General features: G+C 51.8%; 1 protein-coding gene across 5 annotated transcripts; it reads right to left on the reverse strand.

Moving 5' to 3' along the window:
• Positions 1-2,129: 2,129 nt before the first annotated feature.
• SUN2 (Sad1 and UNC84 domain containing 2) lies at positions 2,130-23,231 on the reverse strand. Of its 5 annotated transcripts, none has more exons than XM_074226950.1 (18): positions 23,070-23,231; positions 20,352-20,516; positions 19,650-19,828; positions 19,074-19,214; positions 18,808-18,903; positions 18,526-18,619; positions 16,890-17,032; positions 15,997-16,124; positions 6,647-6,829; positions 6,451-6,528; positions 5,907-5,941; positions 5,518-5,683; positions 5,020-5,241; positions 4,782-4,866; positions 4,563-4,678; positions 4,284-4,451; positions 3,699-3,791; positions 2,130-3,579 (listed from the first exon to the last, which is right to left on the reverse strand). In XM_074226950.1, the coding sequence occupies exons 2-18, from the start codon at positions 20,474-20,476 to the stop codon at positions 3,466-3,468; spliced, it is 2,166 nt and encodes a 721-aa protein (XP_074083051.1). In that variant the 5' UTR covers positions 20,477-20,516; positions 23,070-23,231; the 3' UTR covers positions 2,130-3,465. The 5 variants fall into 5 exon arrangements, with proteins under 5 accessions (XP_074083051.1, XP_074083055.1, XP_074083054.1 ...); XM_074226954.1 differs by having other exon boundaries at positions 16,890-16,960; positions 23,070-23,230; XM_074226953.1 differs by lacking the exon at positions 23,070-23,231 and adding an exon at positions 22,929-23,048.
• Between the last annotated feature and the right edge of the window lie 1,499 nt (positions 23,232-24,730).

Raw genomic sequence — 24,730 nt, forward strand, 5'->3', positions numbered from 1 at the left:
TGGTGGCTAGAATGTCCAGTGCCTTCCTACTGCCAAGCCAGGGGCATTTAGAGGCCTACAGGTCCCCTAGATGGTGGTGCTTCTTCATCCTGGTCAGACCACGGCTAAAGGGCAATGTTCAGGCCTGAGCATCACCTTTTGGGAAAGAAATGAACATGCAAGGTGCAGTCAGAGAAGGGTGAGCGGAATGAAGGGTCTCATGAGGACTGGTGGAAGGTCCTGGAGAAGAGGGGAGACAGACCATCATAGGAATTATTTTCAGAGGGCAGGGTTGCTATAGCACTGAGCCTGGGAGCAAATCCAGCCTCAGATACTTCTTAGCTGTGTGGTCCTGGGCAAGTCACTTTACCTCATCTGAAAAATGGGGATAATACTTACCTTGTAGCGTTATGAGGATTCAATGAGATGTAAAGAGCCCATCAAAGTGCCTGGCACACAATAGGGGCTTGATAAATGCTAGCTAGTATTTGAAAACGTCCTGGTGTGGAAGGGGGAATTCACTTGTCCTGCCTGACCCACGAGGAGAGAGCCAGCAGCAGCGGATGGGAGATGCCACGAGGGAGATTTTAGCTTGAGGTCGGCAGATTTCTCAACGACCAGCTTCCCAAAGTGGAAGGGGCTGCCCTAGCAGGCTGTTTGTCCTTCACTGGTGAGTGCCAAGGACATGGCCCTCGTTCTGAGGGGATTCCTTCCTTGCACGGTTTACCTGGCTGGGGGCTGCTAGGTGGCAGCTAGGCCCAGGTTGGGGAGCACACTTGCTCTGAAGGATGGAGCAGGCCCCCGGAGAAGTGGCGGATCTCGAGACAGCACAAGTCCAAAGCCTCAAACCAAACTTGGGGGTTGGGATCACACATGGGAGGGAGCCTTCAGACTGCAGAGGCCTCACGGCAGCTTTGAGGGGCAGGCAGAAGCGAGCAGAGCCTTCCAGCCAGGGCTGCACTGTGAAACCCCAGTTAGGTTCCGGTTCTGCCCCCTTCCTTTCACATGACAGCTACTGGACTCCCCTCCCCCCAGCCATTCCCTTCAGATTAAGAGTCTTTTTTTCAGTAAACAAATTTCAGTTTTTCCCCCCATCTTTAATAAACGTGCAGTTCGTCGGCGATATCCCAGAGTGCATTTCTGCTCCTACATGGAGTCCGCTCCAGGCCAGGCTTGGTCGATCAATGCCTCGATCAGAATTCCAGAGTCTACGGTCTTCCTCTATAGTTCTGCTTCTGCTCCTGTACTCTGCACTAGTTCCTACCATTTTCCTGGGTCAGCTGAAGGGGTTGCAAATAAGTGTGATGGGGTATCTCAAGGTTGGGCAGCTAGGCTGTGCCATAGCACCCCTTAGAGCACAAGACCCGAGTTCAAATCCAGCCTCAGGCACTTCCTAGCTTTACCCTGTTCGCCTCAGTGGCCTCATCTGTAAATGAGCTGGAGAAGGCAAAATTGGCAACGAGTGGGACGCAATTGAAAACTTTCATACAGTACCTCGAAGTCACCCGGGGCTCTCCCCAGATTCTGAACCCAAATGTCCATGACCTTTAGCAAGATGGCGAGAAGAGCAGAGGCCATTTTCCTTCCCTCACGCTCTCATGTAACCTCGCCTCATTCTCCTTGGACGCTAGATGCGCTTGTCTGGGGGGGCAGAAGCAATCTTTCCAGCCAGGCTGCAGAGCTTTTGGCTTGGAACCTTGCCAGGGTTATTGGGGGGAGCTTGGGCTACCAGTGTCTTCTTGGTGCCCCCCTAGATAGGGTTCTCCTGAGGGTTTTTCTGTCCGAGGAGTTCCTCAGGCCTCGGTCCGTCCCTCCCGCTGCCATTTTCTCTGGGGTCTCTGTGGTCGTGACATGGTGGGCCCCAGCACTGGGCATGCTCCGTTAGCTTCCGTCTGCCAGGCTCTTCCTCTGTTCACAATTCCTCCCCAGCTGCTTCTCCGGCATCAGGAAGCCAACACCCCAAGGGCCCTGTCCATTCTGGCTTTGCCTTGGGGTGGTTCTCTGGTCCCCTCCCTCACCCCGGCACCCCCTCAGGCCTCCCTCAGCAGAATGCAAGTCAAGTTACACCCACCACCAGCCCCTTGTCCCCACTACTCTGAGGTGGCCTCAAGCAACCTTTGGGTGACGGGCAGACATGAAGGAACCAAAGATCCAAAAGAAAACTTTATTGTTTTTGCATAGGCATAAATTAGAATCTGTAGATTTAAAAATAAAACTAAGTAATTAAACAGTGTAGCCTTTGTGATGGGGCAGAGCTAGACCCCATCTGTAGGTTCCTATCCAGGGCTTCCTGGGGAGGGGACACAAGCAGAGGGAGCAGGCTGGGAAGAGGGGCAGCTTGGCTTCAGCCCCGCACCGACTGCTGCTGGTCCCTGAAGCCTCCCCAGGACTAGGCGCCCAGCCGGCTTTGAGAACCAGGCCCGTGGTGTCAACCCTTGCAGAAAGGATGGCAATGCCTCTGGTGAGGGCAGTGTTCAATAGCCCCTTCCCAATGGGGGGCCCCCAGGGGAGGCTGCCAGGAATGGATAAAGCCCTTAGTTTCTCTTTATGATAAAAAAGAAACATGGAATATATCTATATATAAATATAAATTATATATCCTATATACATAATAAAACGGGCCCGCAGGGCCGAAGACTTTACCCTCCCCCTCCCCATCTAGACTTAACGCAAATAAGCTCCCCCCTCCCCCACCCCTATCCCGGTGAACTTAACACTTATCCCTGTGCTAACTAAGTGAGAAAGGACCAGAATCAGCGCCCAGATAAGAGCCAGGTGAGGCCTCTGAGGCCCCGGTTCCCTGCAGAGGCCCTTGGGGCATGTTGGGTCCCACTGGGGGGAGGGGGCAGCCTCCTCAGGCTTCCTGCCGTGCCCACCTCCCTTTCAGCATCATCAAACTCATTAATTCCTCTCTCTCCAAATGCAACACCGAAAGGCAGAAGAGACCTTCTAGCTCTGGCTGAACCACCCTTCCCCTTGGGGGTCACCACGGGTGGTCCTAGGGGCACAAGTGCCCCCAAATTGAGGCTGCTGGCCTGGGTGAAACAGAAACAGACCCAAGGGAATTATGTCCAGTCCTAGGTGCATTCTTGACAGCCTCTGGTGAAGATACCCCATACAGGGGCTCTCTGCTACTTGCTGGGGCACGTCTGGGGCATGTCCATGGCACACGCCCATTTTGTCGCAGCCTCAATAGCATGCCTGCCTTGGGGCGAGGTAGGCCAAGGCCGTGTTTGGCGGTTGGCTGTCACGCGGCTGCTCCCCAACACAGAATACAGAGTTCAGAATACAGAGTTCTATATCCATCAACGATTCCAGAGGATGGGGGTATAGAAGCCCCCCAGCTCAGCTGGAGGGGCCGAGGGAACCAGTCCTCTCTTGCGGGGGGAGCTCCCAAACTCTCTGACATTAAGCAAGGGGGTAGGATGAGAAGGGGGAGGGGATACTTGCTGTGGGGGGTGAAATTAAGGCTGAAGGGGGAGGGGGCTAAAAGGCTGGTACCCCGTGGGCACGGAAGCGGTAGATGCAGGTGTACTCGGGGTGGCCCCAGTTGCTCAAGATCCTGAGCTCTATCACGTGGTATGTGTGATTGCTGTTGGGCTGTGGGCAGAGGAGAGCACAGGGTCAGGAAGGCCCCCCTTGGGTCCCTCGGGTTCCCCCTGACTGGCCCAAGGAGCCATCTTCTCCCTCCCTTTGGGGCACAGGTCTGCCCGCCATACCTCAAAGTGGAAGGTCTGAATGGGTTCCCCATCCCGCTGGTAGGTGAACATCCCGAGGAGCACCCCCTCCGACAAGGGATTCTCATCTAGTCCCTGCAGAGAGGGAAAAGCAAAGGGAAGGGATGGATGGACCAAGGCGTGGAGGGGAGGGGCGTGGAAGGAAGACCGAGCTCTTGGGAGGTGGAGGAGAGAGTCGAAGGGAGAAAACAAAGGCCACAGTGATGCTTCCTTCCTCTGGGGTTTGTCCTTCCGCCCCCCCCCCCCCCAAGGTGCTGAATGGCTCAGGACAAACCCTTCACCGGGGGCGCCTGCATTGATGCATCTTTCCCAGGATTTAGAGCCTCAGGCACCCCCCAGCCCCAGCATTTTCCCCTTCTCTGGTGCCATCTTTTCCCAAATCCTCCCTGGTTCGCTCTGGCGCAGCCCTCAAGTCTTGGCCCTTCTTATGGTCCTTTCCTGGCCCCTCTGAGTGGAGTCAGGGTCCAGCCCTGGTGTCCGCCCTCCCCATTCCTTCCCTTTCTCCCATCACAAGGCTGCTGCTCTTGATCCTTCTAGAAGGGAGCGCAGCCAGGTGTAGACCCTTACCAAGATGGCGAAGTCCTTGGGGGCACTGGGGATGTTTTCGACAGGGGATAAGGCTTTGGGGATATGCTCCAGGGTGACAGCAGAGAGGACGATGTGGGTGGACAGGCGGATCACGGCGGAGCCCTGAGCGCCTTCGAAGGCCCAGCAGTTGCCGGGATAGACATTGGGCTGTGGGAAGAAGGCGAGATAGGTCAGAGGTCCTGAGTGTGGCCCCTCCATTTTTGCTGCCCACTGTGGCCAGCCCCCAGGGGGAGGGGAAAGGTGGCAGGTGAGCCCTACCTGGATAATGACCCTCGGGGACTGGGTGTAGTACCACAGGGGGATGCCAAACAGACTGAGCAGGGCCGTCTTGGTGATGTAGCTCTCTGAGCAGCGGGTGTTGATGACACTGCCTCCTGGAGGAGGGACAGGGAGATGGCAGAGTGTGGGCGCAGCCTTTGGGGCGGGCAGGACAAGGGCATCAGCTCCCCAGTGGCCCTGGAACCCATCAGAGCCTACCTGACGACTCGAGGGCAAAGTCCACTAGCCCGATGCGGTCCTCACTGTAGCGCTTCAGGGCCTGCTGCACAATCTGCTGTACTTCCTAAGAAGGGGAAGGACTGGTGGGTCTGAGATGCCTGGGGAGGGACTGGCGGGTCTGGGATGCCCGGGGTGTGGAGGGGCCCTGCCGCCCCGGACTCTCCTCTTCCTCCCGCTCCTGCCCTGGTCAGGGTCCCAGCCCCCAGGCTGGCCTCACCTCCTCCGTCACCCCAGTCATTCCTTCCCTGCGAAGGGTCATCCGCAGGCTGGCAGCAGCTTCCTTGGCAGACTTGCCCTGCACCTCTGTCATGTGTGAGAGGATACTGTGCTCCAGGCTGCGTATATGGGTCTGCACATCCTCTCGCTGAAGGAACTGGACCCAAATGTCCTTTTCTTGTAGCAGGAACTTTCTGATCCAGTTTGGGAGTTGTGACTCCATCTAGAACCCAAGGAGAGCGCTCAGCCAAGGCCCAAGCCATACTGGAGGTGAGGAAGGCAGAGGGCCTGCCTGGGCCAGAGTGAGCTGGCCAAGTGATTGCATTGAGGTCACCTTTCACCCTCAGGGGCTGATCACATCCCATTTACAGATGAGGAACCTCCCTTACAGAGTCGGGACTCCCTGGGCAGGCACCCCCAGGGCAGCACCTGGCTAGGAGTGAGGGGCACGGTGGCCAAGCCTGGGGAGTGGGCCCCCAACCCGAGGACACAGACTCACATCTTTGTGCAGGGCCTCCATTTTCTGCGGCCAAAGGTCCACTTGCTCTGCCACCATGGCTTGTCTCTGGCTCATGGACGCCAGCTCCTGCCTCAGTCCGGTCAGCTGGGCCTCCAGGGAACCGAGGTCCTTGAGTCGACTTTCCTGGAAGGCTTCTTGGGCCAACCTAGTCGGTGACAAAGGCCAAGGTTAACTGCTGGATGAAGTCAAGTGGAGCCCAGAACAGGCTCAGCCAGACCTGGGTGTGAGTCTTCGTTGACATTTCCTCCCTACGTGACCCTGTGCAGGCCATTTCCCTCTTGGTCCTCAGTTCCCTCCTCTTATCTATCCTATGGACAAACCAAGCAACAATTTGAACCCCCCTCCCCTCTTCTCTTGGTTTGTCTTACCTCTGCCCTTCAGACTTGACCCAGTTTTCCATCTCCTGCAAGGAAGAAGAGGACACAATGAGACTGCTCCAGAAAGCTTGACCTGGGGTCCGAACTCCTCTGCTACCGTCCCACCAGGAGGAGACCTCTGGCAAAGACCTGGGCTCAGCCAGGCTTTGGCATGAGCCCCTCCCCAGAGAGCTGAGGTCACCTCTCCTTCCCCCCTTTTCTCTCTAGTCTACCTGCAGGTACATGGGAGGGGTCCTGAGGGGAGCTGCAGGAAGAAGGCCGAGGTTTGGGTTAGGTCCTGGAGCTCCACATGCAGATTTCAGTCGAGGGGTTCCAGGGCCCTCAGGCAGCTCAGCTAGTAAGCAGCCATCTCTCAGGGAGACCCCGAGTCTTTGTGCATCTAAGATGCTCCCAGACAAGTCTCCGAGGTGGCCAGAAGGCCAGAAACAAGTCCCAGACCCCCTAACAGCAACATTTCTAGGATGCCAAGTCAGCCAAAAGCTGGCTCCCCCCAAACCCGCCCCAGCCTCAAGAAGCAGGCCGGTTCCCAGATTACCTGGGATGCACGAATCATCGTCTTCTGAAGGTTATCCAAACCTTGCTGATATTCTGTCCTGAGGGTGCCGAGCTCTTCCTGCGGGGCACCGAAAAGAAGACAGGGTTCAACGAGACCCAAAGACTTTTCCGGGCTCTGTTGAGGCCAGAGGACCCCCATGTCCCACATTGGCCCCTCAAGAAGCCAGTTCTCTCACCTGGAGGTGAGTGGCCATATCCTGGCGGATCTCGTCCTTCAGGCCGCTGCCACCGGCCCCCCCCTTTAGTTCCAGGTGCTCCAGGCCGGTGGCTTCCTTCTGCCTCTGGACAGAGTATTCGGAAGCCAAAGTCTCCAGGCGCTGTTCCAGAGCATGCACTTTTGAAAGGACATGCTGTTCAATCTTGGGGAGAGAGAAGGAAAATACACTAAGATGACAAGTCTCTTCTCAGGAGGAGGGACAAGACTACTAGGCTTTAGATGACAGCAGCATTTATTAAGTCCCTGCCAGATTCCAGGTGCAGGGAACTTTTGCCCTAACGGAGGAGACCAGAATGTTCCACCCAGCAGGTACCATAGACTTTGCATGGATTTACTTCATTTATGCCATCCACAGTTTGGCATTTCGTTTTGGTCCTCCCCATAAGAACTCCTTTGTTCCTTGTCCTGCTTTGCCCACCCCAGGTCAGGGCCTGGCACACAATACAACAGGTGTTTAATAAAGAACCTCTGGATTGGAAGAAAGGGCATCAACTTGGAGGGTATGGAAGTCGAAAGGGATAGCAGAGTTGGAGAGGGATACCCAGTGTGGCCAAAGTTGGACAGATAGGATGGGGTGAGGGGACCCCTGAGTGGGCTGAGGAGCACAGGCACAGGGTCTGCCCTGGGCTTTGGGACTAGAGTCAAGGGCAGACTAGAGGCAGGAAGGCCCCATAGGGATCTGCTGCAGTAACCCAGGAGGGGGATGAGGGCTTGAACTAGGGAGGGGGATGAAGGCAGAAATAGCCAAGAAGCACTGGGAGCCATCCCTGCTGAGTTTTCCAGAGCAAAAGGTTAGGTTAGAGACCTTCTCCAAAGCTGCATGGGGCCAAAGCCAAGATGGCAGAGGGAGGGTCAGCATTTTTGCTGAGCCCAGCCCATCTCCTCTATTGCCATCTAGAAAACGTGCCAGACTATGTTCCAAGAAATTCTGATCAGGAAAGTCAAGAAAAAGCCCAAGGCAGAAAGGCATGATGGCAGCATTTCAGTGCCCAAGGATGGTAAGGGGGCTGAACCCTAAGCAGGAGATCCTGGTACTTACTACCCAGTAGTAGTACTGGGAGCAGGAAGGGGGGTCAGCTGGGAGGAGGAGGAGTCACAGTTGAGTTGAGCTCCGACCAAGGTAAACATTCTGTAATCAGAGCTGTGGAGCCTATACTCCAGAGGATGGGGGTGATCAGTGGTGACCTTTGTCCTGCACATACGCCTGTAGTGGGATAACTGGAACAGAAGACCCAGACACAAGGAGGGTTGAGAACTCAGTTCTTCTGAATTTGCAGTGAGTGAGGCCAGTAACACTTTACTGAAGCTCAACCACACCCAAGCCAAGACCCAAATCTGGGTCAGGAACCTATATAGCTCAGACTGGAGAGCAGTGAACAGACCTCTGTCTGGATCACATCATCTGGAAGTTGAAGGACCCCAGAAGGAAGAATGAATGAATGGGCTGAGAAGGCCCAGAGGTGAGTAGAGCCCAACACTAACATTAACATTCATAGACAAGAACTAGGCGGCAAGAATTCGCAAAGAAGAAAATGAACCTAACCATAAAGAGCTATAACAGGGAAGCTTAAGACAGAAAGACAGAAGATAATGACTTGAAAACATTTTAGGAAAATTGCAAAGAAAACATGTAGATTGGACACTAACTCAACAAGAATTCCTAGAAGAGCCATGGAAAGATAAAAACAAGCAAAAAGTTATTTTAAAAACCAAATAAGAGTGGAAGAGGAAAAAATTTGAAAAAAATTAAGCAGTTTATGAAAGATGAAGATATTTTGGTTTAAAAAAAGGCACAAATTAAAACTGAGCAAAAAAGAAGCTAATATAGCCTTATGAAAGGAGAAAAAATAAAATTCAAAAGGCTAAAAAAATTGAGAAAATGTGAACTATCTCAGGAAAAACAATGAACTAGAAATAGATAGAGGAAACTGGACTACCTAAAGACTAGAAACAGAACAAGTTTAAGAAATTGTAAAGGAAAAAATGCCCAGTTATCTTAGAACCAGAAGGCAAAGTAGAACTTGAAAGCATACCACAATCACTTCCTAAAAGAAATCTCATGAGGTAGTTAAATCCAGAGCTCCCACAGAGAAATTCTGTAAGCAGACAAAGATAATTCAAATACTGTCAGGACACATGAAAATTAGCAGCTTCCACATTAAAGGGGTGGAGGGCTTGGGATATGATACTTTGGAATGCAAAGGATCTAGGATTGGTTGGTTGGTTCTTGTCCTTTGTTATTGAGGAAGACCAAAATGACATCACTATGTTTGAGACAAATGACAGTGTGCCCAGCTGTGACTGATCAGACCAATACAAGTTTGGAATGCCCTATCACAGGTTGGGCCCACATAGTCTAGGCAAACACCTGGAGTGGGTACTCTAAACTTATGGATGTCACGTTTCTTTTGAGTTGCTTCCATTCTGCCTTCCTCATGGAGTACAGCCCCCCTCATGATGAGGGTATGCCATGCTGGGTGATTCTGTGCTAGGGTTGCCCATGCTGTACTATCAGTTCTAAAGTTCTTCAATGAGACCTTCAGGGTGTCTTGGTGTTGCTTCTTCTGACCTCTTAGTGAGCGCTTGCCCTATGGGAGTTCTCCATATTAGAGTCTTCTTGGCATGCCTCCGTCTGGCATTCTAACGACGTGTCCAGCCCATTGTAGTTGCATTCTCTGTAATAATGGAATGCTAGATAATTTAGCTGAGAAAGTACCTCAGTGTCTGGGATCTTCTTCTGTCAGGTAATCTTCAGAATCTTCCTAAGAGGATTTAAATGGAAGTGATTCAGTTACTTGGCCTGGCACTAGCTTTACAGACATACAGCAATGAGGCTGTGGACCTTCAGTTTGGTATCCAATCTATAATACCTCTTCTTTCCCACACTTTCTTTCAGAGCCTCCCAAATACTGAGCTAGCTCTGGCAATGCAAGTGTCAAACTCATTGTCAGTGTGCACCTCTCCTTGGAAAGGGCACTGCCAAGGTAAATGAACTTGTCAACAGTTCTCAAAACTTCTCCATTTGCTGTAATCGATGATTCCACATCTGGATGGTGTGGCGCTGGCTGATGGAGTGCCAATTTACCTGTTCATTGTTAGACCAAAATGAGCACCAGCAGCAGAGAATCGATCCGTTCTTTGTTGCATCTCAGCTTCAGAGGCGTGATGAGGGCACCATCATCTGAAAACAGAAGATCCTGGACCAACACTCCCTCCACTTTGGTCTTAGTTTAAAGCCTTTTCAAGTTGAAGAATTTGCCATCAGTGGGGTAGCTGACCTTGAGGTCACATTCATCCCCAGGGAAGGTGTTTGATGACATGACTGAAAACATCTTGCTAAAGTATGGGAGCAAGGACACAGCCTTGTTTCACTCCACCGGTGACCAGGAAATCTTAAGAGCATCATCCGCTATCCAGAACCCAGGCACGCATGTCATCATGAGACTGATCGACAATACTGATGAACTTCTCCGGGCAACCAAATTTTGACCTAATTTTCCATAAGCCCTCAGACTGACAGTATCAAAGGCCTTGCTCAGATCTGTAAATGTTGTCTACAGACCTCTATTCTGTTTCTGGCATTTTCCCTGGAGTTGTCACGCAGCAAACCCCATATCGACTGTTCCCTGACCCTTTCTGAAGGCACACTGGCTCTCAGGAAGGTGACCAACTTCCAGCCTATTGAGGACGACTCTGGCAACAATCTTACCAGCAACGATGAAAAGAGAAACACCCCTGTGATTGTCACAGGGTAATCTATTCCCTTTACCTTTATAGAGATGAACAATGCAGACATCTTTGAATTCTAAGATAAATATTCACATTTAGCCAAAGTGGCAGCCCCAAGGCAAAATGACTACTAGAAGAAATTAATGTCCAGAGATTAGAGAACTTCTCTGAGCTGGAACAGTTTGTTGCTAACTTGGAGAGAAAACTGAGCCAACACACACAGTTGACAACAGTAGAACAGAAAAGAAGGAGATCAGGTGTACAGCACTGCATTTGCTCATCTGGGCCAGAGCACTCACAAATACTAAGACTGGCTTGATGAAAATGATGGGGAAATACAGAAGCTGCTAAATGAAAAATGACAACTTCACAGGGTTTACCAGAAGGATAGTTCATTTCTAAGATGGCAGCATTTAATGCCATCAAATGTCAAGTCCAAGTGAAGCTTACAGAGATGCAGGACTCTTGGCTCAGTAAGAGGGCAGATGAAATTCAGTTTTGTGCAGACAGTAACAAACCAAAATACTTTTATGATGCCCTGAAGGTTATTTATGGGTCAAAGACCTATGGTGCATCTCAACTACTCAGTCCTGATGGAGCCAGACTGATTAATGATAGAGACATGATCCTAGAGAGATGGGCTGAACACCTCAATCAATACAGAAGTCATTAATCATTTGCCACAAGTTGAAGTCAAAGTGTCACTAGCTCAAGTTTCACCTGAAGAAAAGGTTTTGAGCCATTAGACTCCTTTCAAGTGGCAAAGCACCTGGTGCTGATTCTATTCCAGCTGAGAGCTACAAGGTGGGAGGTCCATTGTTCATCTAAAGCTGCCTGAAAATTTCCAGGCTATATGGCATAAAGAGTTTATCCCCCAAGAATCTAGGATCAGAACAACCAAGACAACATTACCCAGCAAAACTGAGCATACTCCCAAAGGGAAATATGGACATTGAATTTGAGAACTTTCAAGCATTCCTGAGAAAAAGTCCAAAGTTGAAGAGAAAAATCTGACATTCAAACATAGAATCCAAGTGAAGCATAAGATGTGAAACAAGGGTAAAGTGTTTACATGTGGCAAAAAGATCCATGTAAACTTTTCAGAATAGGATCACCAGGGGTCTCATTAGACATTGTGGCCTGGGTGTGAGTCTATTATGTTATAATGCTTTCAAAAGAATAAAAGGGTGGGGAAGAGAAATGTCCTGGAAGGGAGGAGGAAGGAGAGAAAGAATGGGGAAAGTTATCTCCTTTGGATACCTCATTCAGAGGTTATACAATGGAGGGGATAGAAAGGAGGGAAACAGGCAACCCTTGGTCTTTATTCTCATCGAACTAATTGGAGGTTAAAATAGAAGGGGCTGCCTTGGAAGGGGGGAGGTCCTTTATCCTCACATCAGGGTTGAAGTCCCTACTTTTTGCAGTTTCATGAGGCCACTGTTTGTCTTCTTTAGGCTCCACCCTCTTCTTTTCTGCCAGTGGCCTGTCCTTGGGACCTGCTGTTGTCCTTGGCTGCCATGACTTCTTGCCTTGGCAGAGAGCCATTGGTCTCTTCACAGAGGCAGCCTCCAGGCCTGTTGGCCTTCTCATTGGAATGTGGTATTCTGGAGCAGCAGTCAAACATCCTTAGGAAACGATGCTATGAGTCAGTGTTTTGTCCATTCCTGAGTTGTTAACACATCTGAATGGGAGGGACAGGAGCTGAACGGTGTCGTCTTTTCCCTTCTAATTTGCTGATTTTGACCTCTTTTGGGCCCAGTCACCGATCTGATTTCTGATGCTGTAACCAGGCATTTCTTGTCCCATTCAGATGGTCACTTATTTTGTGATGTCTTCTGGTGCTGATCATTTATCTTATGTCTTGGATCTCCCTTACTAAAACAAAGAGTAATTTTGTCATCCTCCCTTGCATGTTGTTTTGGGGGGGGGTTAGTACAATTCCAGTCTACAAGCACTGATAAACTACCAAGTGTAACAGGCTGTGCCAGGTATTGGAGTCATAAGGAGAAAAGAGTCTTGTCAGGTTCCTCAGAGACTCTCTTTGCCCTTTCAAACAAATGATGACCTGTGAACATAACTTTGGGGAGGATGACCAGGAAATGCTATTTCTTGTTGCCTTTAGAAATGTGATGAAATCAAATTCTTAAGGCCGATTTGCCTCCTCCAAAGGCAGCCTGTAAGTGATCATTCCATTGATTTTCTCCTCCCTCAACTGACAAAACAAATCAACCTTGTAGCAAATCCTTATAGCAAAGGGAAATCAAGTAAAATAGATTCGGATCCTATGTCCAGCAGGGAGAGCTTCATTCTGTCTCTGGTGTCCATCGCCTCTCTCAGAAGGTGGGTAGCAGGCTTCATCACTGGTTAACTTTATTTTTTTATTTTTTTTTAGGTTTTTGCAAGGCAAATGGGGTTAAGTGGCTTGCCCAAGGCCACACAGCTAGGTAATTATTAAGTGTCTGAGACAGGATTTGAACCCAGGTACTCCCGACTCCAGGGCTGGTGCTTTATCCACTGTGCCACCTAGCTGCCCCAACTGGTTAACTTTAAATCTTGAAAAGTCTTTTGTTGCTATTTGATAAGTCATCTAAAAGCTTCTTTGGGTTCCAGAAGATGGCTTACAGAGGGCTAGTTGTTTGGTATTTTATTTGCTTCCCAAAACCAAATTACATGATGGCCAAGCTTCTAGTGGGCAGCCAACATGCTCTGCAAATGGCCCTCCTGTTTTGCTTTGTCTGATGGTCTGGGCTCTCTTCAGGTTCACCCCACCTTGTGACAAAGTAGTAGGGAAGGTTTTTTGGTGGGAGGAAAGTATGACTTCAATTTAAGGGGGGGAAATGATAAGACTGAGTCTTAAGAGAGGTTGGCATTGAATTGCCCAAGGTCCCAAAGCCAGCAAGGGCAAAGCCCTGGTTTTCTGACCCTGACTCCCCCCAGGACTCTGCACTTCCAAGCTAAGTGTTTCAGTACGTTAATTTGGTTGCCCATGAGCAGTGCTGATACACAATTTGATGAGATTGTAGACTGAAACACAGTTACCAAATGAAGGCTTCATTATAGTATGGACTGATAGTCTTCTCTCTTGGTCATAGCAAGAAGGGCCTGGACCATAACCACTAAGAAGAATGACAGGTCTCTTGGAAGATAGTCACCTGGCAACATTACAAAGTCATGGCTGCTTATAGACAGAGAGCAGGTCTATTCAAATTCCTCACCCAGCAAGCTCAAGGACCCAGGGGGTGCAAGGAGTGGATGGACAGTCTGTGGAAGGTCACCTTCCTCAGGGCAGACAAGGGCCCAGATTTGGAGCCACATTTCTCTGGCCAGGTAGGGATGCTCAGAACGGTAATGGAAGGAGAGCATTCTGGGCATGGTGGGTGGCCTGCCACAACAAGGTGCCCTCTCTTCCTGTGTTCCTCCAAAAATGCATAAGAGAAAGAACAGCAGTTATCACACAAAGGAGAGTTTGATAGGTTCTTATTTCCTATGTTCTCCCCTCTCATAGGGGAGGATCAATACTGAAAAAAAATGGTCTGGGGGAAAAAAAAATCATTTTTTGGGGGAAAAAATCCACAAAATCATTCTTGCTTTTCCTTTCTTAATACTTTGACTTGACTTCTAGCAGAGTATCTTTTTTTTTTAGGTTTTTGCAAGGCAATGGAGTTAAGGTCACACAGCTAGGTCATTATTAAGCGTCTGAGGCCGAATTTGAACTCAGGTCCTCCTGACTCCAGGGTTGATCAATGCTCTATCCGCTGTGACACTTAGCTGCCCCTCTAGCAGAATATCTAATGGAATTTGCCAGTGCTTACTGATATTGGACTGGACAAGAGTAAAAAACTGGACCCAAAGGAATAAGAAGTACGGTGTCATGCTGTGTAAGGGGAGGGAGGGGCAGAAAGGGACAGAAGGAAGCTGTAGATAACAGCAGTGTCACTATTTCAAAGCACAACAGCAACAACAATAGGACAGTAATGAAAATACTTAAGACATGTGACCAAAATTAAGCTCTTATTTTAAAAAAAGGTAAAAATGGCAGAACATAGAGCCAATCTATTTGATTTTTTTTTAGGTTTTTGCAAGGCAAATGGGGTTAAGTGGCTTGCCCAAGGCCACACAGCTAGGTCATTATTAAGTGTCTGAGACCGGATTTGAACCCAGGTACTCTGGACTCCAAGGCCTGTGCTTTATCCACTACGCCACCTAGCCGCCCCGAAGAGCCAATCTATTTACAAGGAAAGCTGACGCCTATCCCCTTGGGAAGGAAGGCAAGGCAGATGAAAAGGACCTACTGGTTTTTCCCCCCATCAGATGTCTGGGCGCCAATTCTCCAATAGACAAATGGCCAAAGAATATGAAATAATAATTTTTTGGAATAAATAAAAGCAATCAGTAACTATGTGAAAAAAATACTCCAAATTGCTGATAGAGAAATGCTCATGAAGCTAATTCCAAGGTTCTACCTCATACCTGCCAGGTTGGCAGAGAGGAGAAAAAGGGGAAATGACCTGTTGGAGGAAATTAATGCTCTACTGGGCCACTAGGTGGCGCCATCAGCCTAGTCAGGAAGCTGCCTCTTTCTGAAGTCAATCTGGTTTCAGACACTTCCTAGCTGCGTGACCCTGGCTAAGTCATTTCACTCTTTTTGCCAGTGTTTTCTCATCTGCAGAATTGGAGAAGGAAATGGTCAACTGCTCTAGTATCTGTGCCAAGAGAATCCCAAATGAGGTCATGAGGCATTGGACCCAACAACACTACCCTGCCTTTCTAGAAAGCAATGCGCAGCTGGACCACCCTCTGGCCTGCTATGAGCCCTGTTCCCCAAAGAGATGAAACAAAGAATATGGACACGAGTATTTATGGTGACTTTCTTCGAGGTGACAAAGAACTGGAAACCAAGGCATTACCCCCCAACTGGGGAAGGTTGAATGGATGATGGGTATAGATTGAAGAAAATCCTAGTGGGCTCCAAGAAATGAAGAGATGGCTTTCAGAGAAACCCAGGAAGACCTGTATGAACTGATGCAGAGAAAAAAAGAGCAGGACCACCAAGACAAACAATTCTGAAACTCGTATTCTGGCAAATGAGTAAACATCTGACACAGAGGGGAGGAGCTCAAGAGGCAAAAGGTGACACCTTTTACACATGGCCAAGGAGGGACTGGGTTTTTTGACTTTGCAGCATGTTTGTCACAGTTTTGTTTTGCTTTTAAATGGGCAGGAGGAAAAGAAAATGGATTTTTGTTCATTAAAAAATGAAAAAAACACTTTTTATGCTTCATTTTGCTTCTCTCACCTCCAATACCTTATGGTACTACAGAATAGAACCTGGGGTCTCCAGGATGGTGCCAGTAGGATCAACATCTGGCAGCTCCCACCAGGCCAGGGAAGCCCTCCAGCTTGGCCACCTCCCTCTCCCTCTCCCATCTGGGTCTCCCTCCTCAGGTGCGTGGGTTGGTCGCTTTGTTAGAACAGGGTTGGACAAACAGTAGGCTGGCCATCCTAAGAAATGCTAGCTGACCAAGTAACATTGGGATTGCAAGAATGACCTAGACTGTTGAGCTGGCTCCTGGCACTCACCTGCACATATGGGGCAGTCTCTCCCGATTCCCACACCTCCTCTCTCCTGTTGCTGTCCTTGGATGCCCCAAAGGAGAGCACTGCAGGGTGAAAGGTCTGCAGTCCATAGGGGTAGAAATACCATGCACCTAGCACAAAGGGGGTAAAAAGGTTAATGAAGGTAGAGGCTAGAGGTCTATATGAGCTTGGACCACCAGCTTCCTTGGGTTAGGGTCCCATGATATGAGAGGCTATGGCTGTAGATCCTTCAGGAAAGGATTTCTTCTCTCCCAACCCTCAAAAGTCATTTATGTACAAATGAGGGAAGTGTAAGCTGAGGAGAGGACATGGAGGACATCCAGCCTCCTGGTCCCTGGGCAGGGCCTCCATCACCTGACGATAGCCTCAAGGGAGCCTCCTCTTCCCAGGTCTGGCTTGCTCTCATAGTGCAGGCTGTGTGATATCATGGCTTCTTACCTTCTGGGATCATCAAGGGAAGACCACCCTGTCTGCTCTCATCAACGAGAAGTGGCAAAGCCCTCCAGAGCTAGTCTGAGCTCTATCCTACTCAGATGATGGACTCCCTCCCTCCTCTCTCAATCCTCCACCCTTAGGTGTCTTGTCAGTGATCACCCCCACGAAGCTGACACACTCAAGGCAGGAGGGACCGCCACCCCAACCATGCAGTGAAGAGTCTGCACAAGAATGGTTGTGGACTGAATGAAGAGAAGGAGATGGGACATAACTCACATTTTAGACAGGAAAACTTCTTTCCTAAACATGGCCTGGACCGCTTTTCCCAGGGCTTTTATCCTATCTCCCTCCTTAAAGGTTCCTCTTTAAAGCTCTGTCTTACCTCCAAATCCCTGCCCATTCACCCTTCCTAGTTGCCATGGGGACCCAACAAAGCTCACCATAAGCCAGTGAAGTCAGTAGAAACAGCATCAAGAGAAACAGGAGCAACTTCTTCAGAAAGGAAAACAGTCTGGATTTCATTGGGATGAAGGAGGAGATGTTAGCACCGGCTCTTCCCCACCAGTCTCCTGTGGGACCCTCCCTGAATGGGGGAATGAATCAACTAAAAGGGTGGGCTCTCAGAGCCAGCCAATATGGGTAGGGCTGGGGGCAGACCTTGAGGTAAGGTGGACAGAGAAAACGCAGCCTTCATGAAATGCAGTAAGGTTATTATGGAAAGGGACGGGATGTCCTCAGAGGTTGGCAGAATGTGTCTCCTTACACTCAGAAATAGGTTACTATGCTAACGAACTGGCTAGTCTTCTTTTCACCCAATTTTACAGTGCTTGTAAATTTGGACCTGGAAGAGCCGCCATGCGAGAGCCCTGTTAAGGTCGACTGGTCACCCTTGGCCTCAAGGATCTGGAGGCACCTCTTTGAATGGGCATGCGCCTCTACAGAGAAACTACAGGAATGGCTTTGGCTCCAAATGGCAATGGAACTGCCCATACTCTCTGATCCAGAAAGATCACTACACTGGTCTGGATCTCAGAGAGAGTTTAAGAAAGGGAAAAAAGTTTAGAGCATCTCTTTTTATAATGACAAAAAATTGGAAAATAAGGGGGTGCCCAGCAAGTGGGGAATGGCAGAACAAGTTGTGGCATATGAATGTGATGGGCTGTTACTGTTCTCTAAGAAATGCTGAGCAGACAGACCTTAGAAAAGACCTACTTCTGAGTAGAGTGAGAGGAACCAGAACATTGTACACTGCAGGATGATCAGCTGTGATAAACTTAGCTTTCTCAGCAGCCCATGATCAAAGACAATCTCGGAGGAGAGCCAGAGCAAGAACTCTGGAGTCTGAATGAAGATTGAAGCTTCCTATTTTCAAAGTTGTAAATGTTTTTTTTTTCTTTCTTGTTTTTCCCTTTTGTTCTGATTCTTTTACAACATGACTAATATGGAAATATGGCTAACATAACCAGGCATGGACATCTAGATCAGATTGCTTGCTGTTTTGGGGAGGGAGAAAATTTTACAAAAATTATCTCTACATGTAATTGAAAAAAAAAACCAACTATTAAAAAAAAGAAGGGCCTGGGTCCCTAGAAGACTGAAGAAAAATTCTCAATTCTAAGCCCCAAATAGGGATTGTTCCTAGAAACTCAGGACTCTCAGATTAGCAAAGGGGAAGCCACCAGGTTCTTGAGATGAGAGGCAGGGACTACCGAGGGGCGAGGACCAGCTATCTTCTAGCCAACTGACCTCCCTGAAGAGCCAAGAGGGATGGGGACTAGGGGTGCTGGCTGGGTGAGGAGAAGGCACATCCAACCCTCTTTCTCCACCATCTTTTTCAGTCTAGACAATCAAGCTCTGATTGGTAGCTGACTCTTATGAGCAGGTTTGACCTGGTTCCAGCACCTCCCTGACCCTGACCTGACCCTCTGTCACAAGCTTCTTTTCCTAAATGTCAATCCAAGCTGAAGAAAAGAAAAACCAGGACCAATCTGTGGGAAACTGATCTCCAGGATTTTGGACCTCTTTCAGAGTACAGGTTCTTTGATTGGGCACAGGCCCTAGCAAGGCCCCACTGACCTGGTCAAGACAAAGACATCCAGTAGGGAGGCAGCGGTGGTCAGGCGGTACCAGGAGGTGCCAAGCCACCAGTAGAAGACACCAAAGAGCCAACCTGCAAGAGTGCCAGCACAGGGATTCAAAGACTTCCCCCTCTCCCCCCAAAACTAGCCCGGTCCCTGCCTACTCTGCAACTGCTTCTTGCTGAAGTCTCCGGCTGTGCTGGGGGATCATTCCCTACCACTGACCTAGAGTTACTCCACAAGGGCAAACCCGCCATGTCAACCCACTCCCAGAACTCACCTGGAAAAGTAATTGCTGTCCACAGAGCAGCACAGATTTGGGAGGCAGTATTCCTCAGAGCAAATGCCGTACCAGGCTGGCCCATCCCTGCGAGCCCTGCAGGGAAGGGAAGAAATGGGGATCCACAGAGAAGGAAATTCAAGTGCTTCTTCTTCTGTGAGGCTCAAGCCCTCCCCCCCTTGAAAAGCCCCTTCTGGAGCTAGACTGCAGCCTCTTCTCCCCCGGGGAGCAGTGGGGGAGTGCCTGAGGCTGGGGGGCCCACCTACCTGCATAGTCATCCTCAGAGGAGTAGCCTGAAGAGGATCCATGGATGTCATAGATGGTCTTCTTGCGCTTGCCTCTTCCATTAATCTGACTGCTCTCAGTAGCTCCTGTGCCTTTCTGTTTCCTCTCCAATGGGTCCCCACCTGCACAGAGCAGCCAATTGCTTCAGGCCAGCGACCTGGAAGAACTTTCCACAACTCAGTCTTTTGGTGGGTCGAGGCTAGAAAGACCAACCCACCTGGTCTTGTCACCTGTTTCTGTATGGCTAAGAACGGTTTTTATTTTAGATATGATGAACCTTTAAACCCGGAGAGGCCATTTTTAGCTCAGGGGACGTCCCAATCTAGGCGGCCTCTGTCTCAGAAGGGCCCTGAGAAAGCCGAGGGACTTTGGGAAAGATGAGCCAATCCGATTGAATCTTATCTTACAGATGAAGGAGCACAAGGATGAATTCAGGTCTGGATCTGAATGCAGCCTTCCTAGCGATCTGTAGAAGGCGGGGGAGCTTCTCTGCTCCTCCCCAGGCTAGGCCAAGAAAATCCACCAGGGGGAAGCCAGGGCAGAGCTGTCTCACTCACTGCAGTAGGAATTGCTGTCCAGAAGGGCGCTTTTGGCCATCGAGGTGGCCCGGGGCCTCCTAACATAGGATTCGCTGACAACAGATTCACTGTAGTAGGTGGTTTGAGGTTTGGAGGCAGAGCTCAGGTGGTGGGCTGGAGAGGTACGTTTCACACTGCTGGATTTCTTCCTCAGAATCCTGGGGGTTACCGAGAGGGTGACAAAGAGGAAGGATGAGTAAGATGAGGAGGGGGACAGACTGGAGAGAGAGGGAAATTTTTCAGCATGAAAAGAAATGGTCTCCAAAGCGTTCTTTTCCTATTTCCTCTTCCTTTTTATCACTGGGAGGCAGGATCAAAGAGCATGAAGAGGTCTGAGAAAATCTGCTCCTCACCACTAGGCCCCCACCCACTTGGCTTCACATATTGTTTCTGGCTCCTGTGCTGCCCCCCGGGGCACCTGGTAGATGAGATCCCTGGCCGGGCTGTTCCATGCCCAGCTAAAGGCCTCGGGGTTTCCGGCCTTCTCAGATGCTCAAAGTTGCCCCTCCCTAGTTCCTGTTCTCACAGGGTAAAGGCAGTGATGCTCCAGGTTGTGGTTGAAGGGGAAGAGCCGGTGCTGGCTACAGGAAAGAGTGAGCTCTCTACCAAAGGTGGGGGCAGAGGTACCTGCCCAAGCCCACGGCTGCCCTGGGCAGTGGGCAACTCCACGGCATGGCTCACCTGACAGGACTGTCCTTGAAGACTGAGTTCTGGCTGTCCATCAGGGCATTCCCTCCTCCACTGCTGCTGCCTCCATCTTCGTCGCTTTGAGAATAGCGCATCAAGCGCTGACTACGTCGAGACATAATCAATATCGATCCACTCTAGAAAATTCTAGAAATATATCTGAAAGAAGGGAAAAAAGGAGAAACAGGAACCCTAATAAGTGCTTATGGACTGATGATACTCTTTTTGGAACCCCCCCCCCCCCCAAGAAGACACTGATGGGGATGAACTTGAAGGGGACAGACAAAACACCCCAGACTTTCCTCCAACAGGGAACCTGGGCTAGGGTCAAGAGGTATCAGCCTTTGCAAGACCCCTTGTTGATGGCCCCCAGACTCAAGCCTGGCTCTGCTGTGGTTCAGGCCTGTCCACGACGCATCTCTTCCTGCCTTTCAGTCAGTCTGTAGCCACAGTTCCAAAGGAACCTGGTGGTGACTTCCTGGGGAGGCCTGGCCTCCATTCATGTGTTCCCCTTTCGTGTCTTGATGGAATCTGGTCTTTTGACACCCTCGTGATTATTCTTTAAAAATTTTATTTGTTTATAAGGCAGTGGGGTTAAGTGGCTTGCCCAAGTTCACACAGCTAGGCAATTACTGTGTCTGAGGTCACATTTGAACTCAGGTCCTCCTGTCTCCAGGGCTGGTGCTCTATTCACTGTGCCACCTAGCTGTCCCCCCCCCCACCCCGTGATTATTCTTAAGTTGCTTCATGAAGACACATTTTCCTTCTCCCAATAGAGCCTAACCTTGATGGAAGGGGCCAACTTTTCTCCCATGTCCCCCTGTAGTATCCAATACTGTGTTCTGTTGTGTTGGGTGGACAGGTCACATGCGAAAGCACTGTCTGTCCAGGTTAACGCCCTGGCCCCATGCCCAACTGCATGAGTAACACAGCACCGGGTAGATTTGATCAGCATGGCTATCTATTAAGGATCATCAAACTCATTTCCCAGATGAATAAATGGACAAGGGGTAAGCTTCTCCAGGAAGAGCCTTGGAGGCAGGCCTTGGCCTTCTCATCCTGCAGTGGCTCCTGGGGGATTTCTAATGAAGCCCAATTAGCTTTGCTCTCCAGAGACCAGACAGGCTGCAGGGGATCTCAGCTGGGTTCCCCAGTCTGTCTGTGCTACCGAATGGTCTCTATGAACCCAACCCCAATTCTGGCCAGTGACTTCTGCTGTAACTTGTGTTCTGGTTGTGACCACTCTTGTCGACAGGACCCTCGCATGGGTGGAGGGGACAGATCCTAAGGCAAGTTGTGAAAAGGAGACGGTCTGGTTTGGCTGGCACAGAGTTCCTCTCCCGGAGAGCAAGAAGCCACACATCGCCTTGGCCAAGGAAGCTCATCTGGTCCACCTGCCCACTTGGCTGGAGGGGGCCAAGGCAGACAACTGGCCTGGTGCCCCTTTCTGTGTTCCGCCCCCTCGGTGGTGATTAAGTCTGCCCTCCCCCCTGCCCCACTGGAGTCTTTTCATGCCCACCCACGCGGGCATCAGCCTCAGTTCTCAGCCCCCTCCCCCGTGCTGGGTGGAGTCTTTCGCCCGAGGCCTCAGACAAAGCAGTACCATCTTGTACTCCAGCTGCTGTTGACACCAACCATTGGGGGGGCCTGAAAATGTATGGGTACCCACCAAGTCACCAGGCAAGGAGCCCAGCCTGCCGCTTCGCCTCCCTTCCAGAACTCTGGTGGGACAATGACCAGAGAGCAGAAGCTCTTGAGTGTTCTGAATTCTCCAGTTAAAGGGACAGGCCCCCCCCCCCCCCCCCCGTCCCCCCCATCCTCTAACCCCGGCCCCAGCATCCTGCCCCTCTGTTTGGAACAACACAGAACAGAGGTCTCCAGAAAAGGCAGATCTGCCTTCCTGGCCCCGCCTCCTAGGCTTCCCGGGGCCACAGGCCGGGCTAGGTGGCCCAGGCCGGCCCCCAGCCCCAAGAAGGCGCCCTCCTCACCGAGGGCCGGCCCCGCTTTCACTTTGGAGGGGAAAAATAAAGCTGAGAAAGATAGAGACTCATGGGCCATCTGGCAGCGAGTCGGTGGCAGGGCCGGACGGGCGTCTGACCCCCATCTCCCGGACTCCCCCACTCCAACCTGCTCCTCCCACGGGGCTGCCTTTGCCCACAATGTCTCGGAGCCCACAGGCCCCTGGGAAGCGGCGAGCCAGGAGCCCCCCGCCCTTTAGACCTCAGCTGCCCACCCTGCCGGGCCAAGTTCACCTGGAGGCCACCTCCGGTCCGGCTCCCGGGCCCCAGTCCGGGGACCCTCCCGGCTCGGGCCCGTGGGCACACGCTGCCAGGGCACACAGGCCGGGTCCGGCCGGGGCGCCGGCGCCCCCTCCCCTGCCCGGGGATGACCCCCCGCCCCAAGATGAGTGCGGCCAAGTCCGGCCCCAAAGAAGCGGCTGCGGGGACCCTGGCGGGCGGGGGCACCTGCTGCCAGGAGCCTCCCCGGCCCGGGCGGCCCGGGGCGCGGGGGGCCCCGCTCCACGCACACGCGTCCCTCCTCTCACATGGAACCTCACACATGGAACCTCACTTGTACACACACAGGCTCACACGCATGGACTCGCGCCCCCCGCCCCCGCTCTCCCTCTACCGGGACAAACGGCACCACTCGGGGGGCGGGGGCCCGCCGGGGCTTCGGGCCGGGGGGTGCGGGCCCGGGCCCGGCCGGTACCTGCGGAGACGGTTCCGTCCACCCCGCCCACCGGCGTCCGCGTCCGCGTCCGCGCCTGCGTCCGTCGGCTGCGGGGAGCGCGGGGAGCGCGGGCCGCGCGGGAGCGAGTCCGCGCACTTGGCCGGAGCCGCGCTTCTGCGCTGTCAACGCCAGCCGCCGCCCCTGGAGACCGGCCCCGCCCCCGCGCGCTCATTGGGCGGTTTGAACACAAAGGCGTTCGGGCGGCCCCGCCCCCCCGCGGAGCAGCCAGTCGGAGCCGGCGGCCGCGGCCCGCCCCCTGCCCGGCCCCGCCCCTCCCCCTCCTCGCCCTGCCCCTCCCCTCCCTCCAGAACCCCCCCTTCTGCCCCTGAACCCTCGGCCCGCCTCCCCCCCCCCCCGCTCTCCCCTCTCCTCTCCTTCCCCTTCTTTCTCTTTCCTTCCCTTCCCCTGCCCCTCCCTCTCCCCCCCACTTTTCCCCTCCCCTCCCCCTCTCTCCCCCACTTTCCCCTCCCCCACTTTTCCCCTCCCCTCCCCCTCTCTCCCCCACTTCCCCTCCCCCTCTCCCTCCCCCCACTTTTCCCCTCCCCTCCCCCTCCCTCCCCACTTTTCCCCTCCCCCTCCCTCCCCCACTTTCCCCTCCCCCCTCCCTCCCCCCACTTTTCCCCTCCCCCTCCCTCCCCCACTTTCCCCTCCCCCTCTCCCTCTCCCCCCACTTTCCCCTCCTCCCTCCTCTCTCCCCCACTTTCCCCTCCTCCCTCCTCTCTCCCCCACTTTTCCCTGCCTTTTTCCTCCCCCTCCCTCCCTGCTCTCCCCTCTTCTTCCCCTTCTTTCTCTTTCCTTGCCTTCCCCTCCCCCTCCCTCTTTTCCTCTCCCCGCCCTCCCCTCCCTCCCCTCCCCCTTTTCTTCCTCTTCTCCTTGCCCCTCCCTCCCTGCCTCCCTCCAGCCCCTTTCCTCTCCCTCCCTCCCTCCTCTCCCTGGGCCTTCTCTCAACCTCTCAATCCTCCCAGTTCCTCCCAGTCCCTCAGGACTGGCATCCCCGGTTGAGTCAGCCTGGGCAAGGCAGGGGAAAGGACGCTGGCAGGTTTCCGGCTATTTCCAGCCTCTGCCCTCCCCCTCCACCATAGGCATTGGTAGTTCAAAGCACCTGAAGCAGCAGCTCCCCCCCCACTCCCCAGCCAAGTGGGAAATTGGGTCAGGGAGGAAAGTGCAGGCTCCCATGCCGCTGCTCCCCCATTCCAAAGGGAGCAGCTCAGTGGACCCCCCAAGTACTGGCTAGTGGACCCTGGGCAACAAGTCACAACCTCTGCCTCAGTCTCAACTGTAAAATGGGGATCAGAAACAGGCCTCCCTCCTAAGATCTGCAACATGGTCAGCACAGCCCTGGCCCACCTAAGTGACTAATGAATGCCTGTTTCTTCCTCTCCACCCCACCCTACACTCCCCTTCTTTCAGTAGCACCCCAATGTCTTCCAAGCAAAGTATTGGCTACTTTCTAGAAATCATGACTGGATCTGGGGTCCAAAGCTCTGGGTGTGAAACCTTACTTGAAGTTGAGTAGGCTACATCAAGCCTCTGCCTCAGTTTCCCCCTATGTCAAAAGAGGAAGATAGGCTGATCTGTTGTTTCCTTTCAGTTTTAAGTAAATAAGACATGGGAAGGGCTTAAAAAAACATTAAAAGGAT

The sequence above is a fragment of the Macrotis lagotis genome, chromosome 2, assembly GCF_037893015.1.
Source record: "Macrotis lagotis isolate mMagLag1 chromosome 2, bilby.v1.9.chrom.fasta, whole genome shotgun sequence".
Taxonomy (NCBI): Eukaryota; Metazoa; Chordata; class Mammalia; order Peramelemorphia; family Peramelidae; genus Macrotis; species Macrotis lagotis.